The 9,976-nt window shown below is 48.5% G+C and overlaps 1 protein-coding gene across 1 annotated transcript; it reads left to right on the top strand.

Moving 5' to 3' along the window:
* The first annotated feature begins 1,262 nt into the window (after window positions 1–1,262).
* Window positions 1,263–8,989, top strand: C8G (complement C8 gamma chain). Its single transcript, XM_072124039.1, has 7 exons — window positions 1,263–1,495; window positions 3,682–3,833; window positions 3,951–4,024; window positions 4,600–4,707; window positions 5,307–5,408; window positions 5,513–5,551; window positions 8,870–8,989. Exons 1-7 carry the CDS (start codon window positions 1,361–1,363, stop codon window positions 8,881–8,883), a joined length of 624 nt encoding a protein of 207 aa, XP_071980140.1. The 5' UTR covers window positions 1,263–1,360; the 3' UTR covers window positions 8,884–8,989.
* The last annotated feature ends 987 nt before the right edge of the window (window positions 8,990–9,976 follow it).

Here is a 9,976-nt window from a genome sequence, read left to right as displayed (position 1 = left end):
ATCTCCCCAGTATATAGTCACACTCCATGCCCTCCAGCACATACCTCAAGTATATATGCAGCCCAGCACATGTCCCCAGTATATAGGTAGCCCAGCACATGCCCCCAGTATATAGCTAGCCACAGCACATGCCCCCAGTATATAGGTATTCACAGCACATGCCCCCAAGTATATAGGTAGCCCAGCACATGCCTTCAGTGTATAGGTAGCCCAGCACATGTCCCCAGTATATAGGTAGTCACAGCACATGCCCCCAAGTATATAGGTAGCCCAGCACATGCCTTCAGTGTATAGGTAGCCCAGCACATGTCCCCAGTATATAGGTATTCACAGCACATGCCCCCAAGTATATATAGGTAGCCCAGCACATGCCCCCAGTATATAGGTAGCCCAGCACATGTCCCCAGTATATAGGTAGTCACAGCACATGTCCCCAGTATATAGGTAGCCTAGCACATGTCCCCAGTATCTAGGTAGTCCCAGGGGGCTGTCCTCCGGACCCCTCATATGCTGATATAATTGCTGTCCTGTCCTTCTCTTCTCCTCCTTCAGGCTCTTCTCTGTAGCACTTATCTCTCTCATCCTGGGCTACAGGATAAAATCTGAACCCGGAAAGGACGAGATATAAGTGATAGAAGAGACGATGAGCTGTCAGTAAGTGTGTGTGATTACGTATCATCTCCGCACATATGTATCTAGGTCCTATACGTTATTGTGACCCTTTATCTGACCCGGAGGATTCCACCATCATCACCATTCATTACTCATCACCATTCATTACTCATCACCATTCATTACTCGTCACCATTCATTAATCATCACCATTCATTACTCGTCACCATTCATTACTCGTCACCATTCATGTTTTATTTCTACTTTTCATGGACCTTAATGAGAGTTATAGACGCACACAGCGCTGATCACTACTGAGGACCGGGACGGTGCCCCCGGGGTAGAAGGTGAGTGTTGTGCCCCAGCCGATCTCTTACCCCTCGCCCGGCTCGGTGTATAGGGGGTCCCGGGGCACCGGCGTCTAGCTGTGCCCCCGCTTACAATCAGTTACTATTACTATCAGTGTAATAGTGCCCCCCATGACTTGTGGTAGACACTAGGCACTTCATATAGTGACCCCTCCTGACCCGGCACAGGGGATCGGGGGAGGACTCTGACCTTTGGGGCCACACAACAAAATCTAATGAAAGCAAAGAATCGTCCAGCAAACAGATAAGAATTGCCCAACCTCCCAGCAAACAGTGGGAGTCCACATCTCTCCCGCTCCAGGGCGTCAGTACAGCTCCCCCGCTCCAGGGCGTCAGTACAGCTCCAGCTCCAGGGCGTCAGTACAGCTCTGGCTCCAGACATGTCACCCACAAAAGTCATCCTGTGCCTGGTGCTCCTCGGCGCCCCCCAGTGTACCTGGGGGCTAAAGGGCAAGAAGCCAAAAGAGAATCCCATCGATAAGATACAGAGCGTGGCCAACTTCAACCCCCAGCAGGTAAGGATTAGATACACCGCTCAGCCGGGAGTACCACACAGGAGAGGATTAGATACACCACTCAGCCGGGAGTACCACACAGGAGAGGATTAGATACACCGCTCAGCCAGGAGTACCACACAGGTGAGGATTAGATACACCGCTCAGCCGGGAGTACCACACAGGAGAGGATTAGATACACCGCTCAGCCGGGAGTACCACACAGGAGAGGATTAGATACACAGTTCAGCCGGGAGTGCCACACAGGAGAGGATTAGATACACAGCTCAGCCGGGAGTACCACACAGGACAGGATTAGATACACAGCTCAGCCGGGAGTACCACACAGGACAGGATTAGATACACAGCTTAGCAGACAGTATCACACAGGACAGGATTAGATACACAGCTCAGCAGACAGTATCACACAGGATAGGATTATATACACAGCTCAGCAGACAGTATCACACACAGGATAGGATTAGATACACAGCTCAGCAGGCAGTATCACACAGGATAGGATTAGATACACAGCTCAGCAGGCAGTATTACACAGGAGAGGATTAGATACACAGCTCAGCAGTCAGTATCACACAGGATAGGATTAGATACACAGCTCAGCAGGCAGTATCACACAGGATAGGATTAGATACATAGCTCAGCAGACTGTATCACACAGGATAGGATTAGATACACAGCTCAGCAGACAGTATCACACAGGATAGGATTAGATACACAGCTCAGCAGGCAGTATCACACAGGATAGTATTAGATACACAGTTCAGCAGACAGTATCACACAGGAGAGGATTAGATACACAGCTCGGCAGTCAGTATCACACAGGATAGGATTAGATACACAGCTCAGCAGTCAGTATCACACAGGATAGGATTAGATACACAGCTCAGCAGACAGTATCATACAGGATAGGATTAGATACAGAGCTCAGCAGACAGTATCACACAGGATAGGATTAGATACACAGCTCAGCAGGCAGTATCACACAGGATAGGATTAGATACACAGCTCAGTAGGCAGTACCACACAGGATAGGATTAGATACACAGCTCAGCAGTCAGTATCACACAGGATAGGATTAGATACACAGCTCAGCCGGGAGTACCACACAGGATAGGATTAGATACACAGCCCAGCAGGCAGTATCACACAGGAGAGGATTAGACACACCGCTCAGCAGTCAGTATCACACAGGATAGGATTAGATACACAGCTCAGCAGACAGTATCACACATGATGGGATTAGATACACAGCTCAGCAGGCAGTAGCACACAGGATAGGATTACATACACAGCTCAGCGGGCAGTATCACACAGGACAGGATTAGATACACAGCCCAGCAGTCAGTATCACACAGGACAGGATTAGATACACAGCCCAGCAGTCAGTATCACACAGGATAGGATTAGATACACAGCTCAGCAGACAGTATCACACATGATGGGATTAGATACACAGCTCAGCAGACAGTATCACACAGGATAGGATTAGATACACAGCTCAGCAGTCAGTATCACACAGGATAGGATTAGATACACAGCTCAGCAGTCAGTATCACACAGGATAGGATTAGAAACACAGCTCAGCAGGCAGTATCACACAGGAGAGGATTAGATACAGCAGCTCAGCAGACAGTATCACACAGGATAGGATTAGATACAAAGCTCAGCAGTCAGTATCACACAGGATAGGATTAGATACACAGCTCAGCAGACAGTATCACACCGTTTAGGATAAGATAAACAGCTCAGCAGTATCACACAGGATAGGATTAGATACACAGCTCAGCATTATCACACAGGATAGGATTATATACACAGCTCAGCAGTCAGTATCACACAGGATAGGATTAGATACACAGCTCAGCAGACAGTATCACACAGGATAGGATTAGATACACAGCTCAGCAGACAGTATCACACATGATAGGATTATATATATACACAGCTCAGCAGGCAGTATCACACAGGATAGGATTAGATACACAGCTCAGCAGTCAGTATGACACAGGATAGGATTAGATACACAGCTCAGCAGGCAGTATCACACAGGATAGGATTAGATACTTAGTCTTACTAGACAATATTACACATTATAGGATTAGATACATCAGCTGTAGATGACATAGAGGGGCAGTGTATATACCTGTGCTGGATATTACCAGTGATGATGGGAGTTGTACTCTTAGTTCTTAGGGAAGTGGTACCTTCTGTCGGTAGCGTCTCAGTGCAATTACCTGAAGACCAACAACCATCGGGTGGAGGCCACCATCCTGAAGGCCTCCATGTCTAAGGACCGCAGGGGACAGGAGGCAATGGCCGTCAGCACCTTCCGCAAGCTGTGAGTACACTACACGGGATATGTATATATATATATAGTGTACATATGTATACTATAGGGTACACGCTGCGGGGGCACGGGTGTCGCCTCTATAACCTCTCACACCTTCTCCTCCAGGGATGGAATCTGCTGGGAGATCAAACATTCCTATCAGCCGAGTAAATCCTCTAACAGCAGGTTCACCTTGAAAGGTGAGATGTATACGGTGTATCGCCCCACCAGGGGCTGACAGGACATGGGGGCGGCCGGATACTGGGAACCGGGTGCTTGTCCTAGACCTGTGAGGGGAGTGGCCGACCAGGGACACAGACATTGACATTGGTGGCCGCAGGGAAAAGGCTCTGGGTTGTCAGCCGAGGAGCCGCCTGCTAAGCCTCAGGCAAGTTACAATTAGTACAAAGATAATGTAAACACAACATTAACCCTTGGGTTCAAAGACATACAAACAAATACATGAATATAACGCACTTGTAATGACTTATTCCACACTTGGTGGTTCTGTTGCGCCAACCTACCTAGGGACAGAAGAATGCAGTTAAAGGGGTCCTGAGTGTGAATGAGGCCCTAAATACCTGGATAACTAATGGGGTGACCAGTCCCAATAAATCCCTGGGGCGAGAGTTCCGGTAGTTACATATAGCAATGGCCCAACTCTAGGACCTGACAGGTCCTTAAATGGGGAAGCCCGATCTCCAAGTCTCAGCAGGTAATGACCCTCACGTGTTATCGTGTTTTGCTCATGTATAACACACGTGTTTCCGCTTAGCTAAGGGATATCAGGGATCTCTGGACATGGTCGTAGGCGAGACGGACTACCAGAATTACGCCATTCTCTATTACCAGCGGAGAAACAAGATAACAATCAAACTCTACGGTAAGTTCCCGATATTACACAATATTTGGCAAGACTTGCTCCGAAGCATCTTCAATTATTTAGCCACACCCACTTGTCAGTCATGTCATATAACAGATCACTTTTTATCTCAGTATATATGTAACATCCCCACCGGGGGTGACAGCAGGAGACAGGGACCCGGATTGGCCAGTTCTGATGGTAGCAGGGCCACTGGGGTCACAGGGTCTGGGGGGTCACAGGGCCTGGGGAGTTAGCGTGGACTAAAGGGTCTCCTCGCTGGGATAGTCTCCTGTGTAGCCGCATTGGCTCTGCTGAATGGGCAGCGATAATCTGCGTAGTCTTTGCAGTCAGTATTTGTAGACGATCCCTTAGCTCCAGACAGAACCTGACTATTATCTCGCTGGAACGTTATGGGGTTCCAGCCAGTCAGACGCCTGCTACACCTCAGGAAAATACAAGTTGGCTAATGGAGGGACCAGGAGCACTAGATCTCAGGGAAAAGAATTCCAGCATTAAGTTTAGTAATGGCCCGGAGTCAGCAGCATGCAGCTTTGGCAGTGACTAGAGAAGTAAGGATAAGCTGTATTCTAATTTTACTGAATAATTATTTTATCTAGGACGTAAAACGACAGTGAGTGAGGAGATCTACCGGAAGCTGGACGACCTGGCGGGGAAGCAGGGAATAGATGTGGAGAATATCTACCCCTTCCCTGCTTATGGTGAGTCCTGGGGTTGTGCTTATAGTTAGACATCTGGGTGGAGCTTTGTGAAGTAAGGGGCGTGGCCTAGTGCAGGTAACTACTGTATCTAAATCTATCTGCAGGTTTCTGCGAGTCGGCGGATGAATTCCATATTCTTGATGGTAAGAACTCACAGACCGAACACAACTTTATTGTTACTCTAAGAGTGGGCATAACATCTATTACTCTCTGTTATCAGCCATTACATCCCGGGGAGAGGAGACTGTACAGGGGGGATACAATCTATTACTCTCTGTTATCAGCCATTACATCCCGGGGAGAGGAGACTGTACAGGGGGGGATACAATCTATTACTCTCTGTTATCAGCCATTACATCCCTGGGAGAGGAGACTGTACAGGGGGGATACAATCTATTACTCTCTGTTATCAGCCATTACACCCCGGGGAGAGGAGACTGTACAGGGGGATACAATCTATTACTCTCTGTTATCAGCCATTACATCCCGGCGAGAGGAGACTGTACAGGGGGGATACAATCTATTACTCTCTGTTATCAGCCATTACATCCCGGGGAGAGGAGACTGTACAGGGGGGGATACAATCTATTACTCTCTGTTATCAGCCATTACATCCCGGGGATAGGAGACTGTACAGGGGGGATACAATCTATTACTCTCTGTTATCAGCCATTACATCCCGGGGAGAGGAGACTGTACAGGGGGGATACAATCTATTACTCTCTGTTATCAGCCATTACATCCCGGCGAGAGGAGACTGTACAGGGGGGATACAATCTATTACTCTCTGTTATCAGCCATTACACCCCGGGGAGAGGAGACTGTACAGGGGGGATACAATCTATTACTCTCTGTTATCAGCCATTACATCCCGGGGAGAGGAGACTGTACAGGGGGATACAATCTATTACTCTCTGCTATCAGCCATTACATCCCGGCGAGAGGAGACTGTACAGGGGGGGATACAATCTATTACTCTCTGTTATCAGCCATTACATCCCGGGGAGAGGAGACTGTACAGGGGGGGATACAATCTATTACTCTCTGTTATCAGCCATTCCATCCCGGGGAGAGGAGACTGTACAGGGGGATACAAGCTATTACTCTATGTTATCAGCCCTTACATCCTGGGGAGAGGAGACTGTACAGGGGGTATACAATCTATTACTCTCTGTTATCAGCCATTACACCCCAGGGAGAGGAGACTGTACAGGGGGGGATACAATCTATTACTCTCTGTTATCAGCCATTACATCCCGGGGAGAGGAGACTGTACAGGAGGGATACAATCTATTACTCTCTGTTATCAGCCATTACATCCCGGGGAGAGGAGACTGTACAGGGGGATACAATCTATTACTCTCTGCTATCAGCCATTACATCCCGGCGAGAGGAGACTGTACAGGGGGGGATACAATCTATTACTCTCTGTTATCAGCCATTACATCCCGGGGAGAGGAGACTGTACAGGGGGGGATACAATCTATTACTCTCTGTTATCAGCCATTCCATCCCGGGGAGAGGAGACTGTACAGGGGGATACAAGCTATTACTCTATGTTATCAGCCCTTACATCCTGGGGAGAGGAGACTGTACAGGGGGTATACAATCTATTACTCTCTGTTATCAGCCATTACACCCCAGGGAGAGGAGACTGTACAGGGGGGGATACAATCTATTACTCTCTGTTATCAGCCATTACATCCCGGGGAGAGGAGACTGTACAGGAGGGATACAATCTATTACTCTCTGTTATCAGCCATTACATCCCGGGGAGAGGAGACTGTACAGGGGGATACAATCTATTACTCTCTGCTATCAGCCATTACATCCCGGCGAGAGGAGACTGTACAGGGGGGGATACAATCTATTACTCTCTGTTATCAGCCATTACATCCCGGGGAGAGGAGACTGTACAGGGGGGGATACAATCTATTACTCTCTGTTATCAGCCATTCCATCCCGGGGAGAGGAGACTGTACAGGGGGATACAAGCTATTACTCTATGTTATCAGCCCTTACATCCTGGGGAGAGGAGACTGTACAGGGGGTATACAATCTATTACTCTCTGTTATCAGCCATTACACCCCAGGGAGAGGAGACTGTACAGGGGGGGATACAATCTATTACTCTCTGTTATCAGCCATTACATCCCGGGGAGAGGAGACTGTACAGGAGGGATACAATCTATTACTCTCTGTTATCAGCCATTACATCCCGGGGAGAGGAGACTGTACAGGAGGGATACAATCTATTACTCTCTGTTATCAGCCATTACATCCCGGGGAGAGGAGACTGTACAGGGGGGATACAATCTATTACTCTCTGTTATCAGCCATTACATCCCGGGGAGAGGAGACTGTACAGGGGGGATACAATCTATTACTCTCTGTTATCAGCCATTACATCCCGGGGAGAGGAGACTGTACAAGGGGATACAATCTATTACTCTCTGTTATCAGCCATTACATCCTGGGGAGAGGAGACTGTACAGGGGGGATACAATCTATTACTCTCTGTTATCAGCCATTACATCCTGGGGAGAGGAGACTGTACAGGGGGGGATACAATCTATTACTCTCTGTTATCAGCCATTACATCCTGGGGAGAGGAGACTGTACAGGGGGGATACAATCTATTACTCTCTGTTATCAGCCATTACATCCCGGGGAGAGGAGACTGTACAGGGGGATACAAGCTATTACTCTCTGTTATCAGCCATTACACCCCGGGGAGAGGAGACTGTACAGGGGGGGATACAATCTATTACTCTCTGCTATCAGCCATTACATCCTGGGGAGAGGAGACTGTACAGGGGGGGATACAATCTATTACTCTCTGTTATCAGCCATTACACCCCGGGGAGAGGAGACTGTACAGGGGGGATACAATCTATTAATCTCTGTTATCAGCCATTACATCCTGGGGAGAGGAGACTGTACAGGGGGGGATACAATCTATTACTCTCTGTTATCAGCCATTACATCCCGGGGAGAGGAGACTGTACAGGGGGGGATACAATCTATTACTCTCTGTTATCAGCCACTACATCCCGGGGAGAGGAGACTGTACAGGGGGATACAATCTATTAATCTCTGTTATCAGCCATTACATCCTGGGGAGAGGAGACTGTACAGGGGGGATACAATCTATTACTCTCTGTTATCAGCCATTACATCCCGGGGAGAGGAGACTGTACAGGGGGGATACAATCTATTACTCTCTGTTATCAGCCATTACATCCCGGGGAGAGGAGACTGTACAGGGGGATACAATCTATTACTCTCTGTTATCAGCCATTACATCCCGGGGAGAGGAGACTGTATGTACCCTGTGATCAGTACTGTATGTGACCTTGGAGCTTTGGATGTGATTGGAGTAGATGTGTTTTGCCTTTATCTTCTTATAGTGGAAGGTTGTGGATTGTTTCCTCTTTGACGCTTCATCTTTTCCATTATAGAAGTCCCGAGATGATGTTGGAGCCTGTGGAGGAGATGCCGGCTGTACACCTCTATATACTATATACTATACTATGGGGCATGTGGGGTGTATGTAAAGCACAAATATAACCTTTTCTCCAGCCTGTGTGCGTTTTTGTTTTTCCTCCATCCAGCCCTGTATCCTCCATTATCATCCGCTGACCCTGAATATTGTATAAACCTGTGTTATTACACTGTACTCACTGTAACCCTAGCATTCTATCAGGCACCAGGAGGCTCAGGATGAACAGCGCTCCACCATCTCTGTGTACAGGACATAAGGTGTGTGGGCGGGGGGGCACATAGTTCTGTGATATCACACGCTGAGCCCGGATCAGTCCCAGCAGGACCGGTCCAGTCCACACTCTGTCCCCCAGCTGCCCGCAGCATGAGCAGCCCGAGGCGCGGACCCCTGCCCGCCACAGCCCGGATCCTTCCCTGAGAAACAAGATCTGCTTGTGTTTCTTAGAAACCTGGGGTCAGGGAGCAGAGAGACCCCCGACCTTTGTCCTGAAGTTTCCCTTTATATCGAGCCCTAAACCCCCTTGTCCCCCCTGTATCCCCCTGCAGGCAGACATGGGGTGTGCGGCTCCATGCTGCTGGTATAACATTGTATAGAGACAGATGGAGCAGACGGATGGGGTTCAGACGGGGGACAGCGGGACAAGGGGGGGCAGAAGACCTGGTACTGGTGTCTATGGTGTCAGCGGACCCATACAAATCCCCTGGACCCCCATCTATTAGAGGCACCCCCAACCAGGGCAGCTCCAAGGTATCTTATCATACTGGGCGAATCTCAAAAAAATCACCCCCACCCCTGAGCTCACTAGATTATATACAATGCACCCCCCACCAAATGACAAATATTACTTCTAACATATACAGTGCCCCCCCTATAATTAAAATATAATATTGTGCCTGTCATGAATTATTATTCACACACTGCCCCCAGTATATAGGTAGCCCTAGCGTGTGCCCCCCAGTATATAGGTAACCTCAGTGGATGTTCCCAGTATATATGTATCTAGCACATTGGCCCCCAGTATATAGGTAGCCCTAGCGTGTGCCCCCCAGTATATAGGTAACCT

This window comes from Engystomops pustulosus, chromosome 9 (genome assembly GCF_040894005.1).
Source record: "Engystomops pustulosus chromosome 9, aEngPut4.maternal, whole genome shotgun sequence".
Lineage (NCBI taxonomy): Eukaryota > Metazoa > Chordata > Amphibia > Anura > Leptodactylidae > Engystomops > Engystomops pustulosus.
This window is presented reverse-complemented; position numbering and strand designations above follow the sequence as displayed.

What these genes read in the sequence shown, in the direction of transcription:
- C8G (XM_072124039.1), top strand. Translation starts at nt 1,361, where the DNA reads ATGTCACCCACAAAAGTCATCCTGTGCCTGGTGCTCCTCGGCGCCCCC. An exon ending in CCAACTTCAACCCCCAGCAG is followed by an intron (nt 1,496 to 3,681) that starts GTAAGGATTAGA and finishes TTGTACTCTTAG; the next exon opens with TTCTTAGGGAAGTGGTACCT. An exon ending in GTCAGCACCTTCCGCAAGCT is followed by an intron (nt 3,834 to 3,950) that starts GTGAGTACACTA and finishes CTTCTCCTCCAG; the next exon opens with GGATGGAATCTGCTGGGAGA.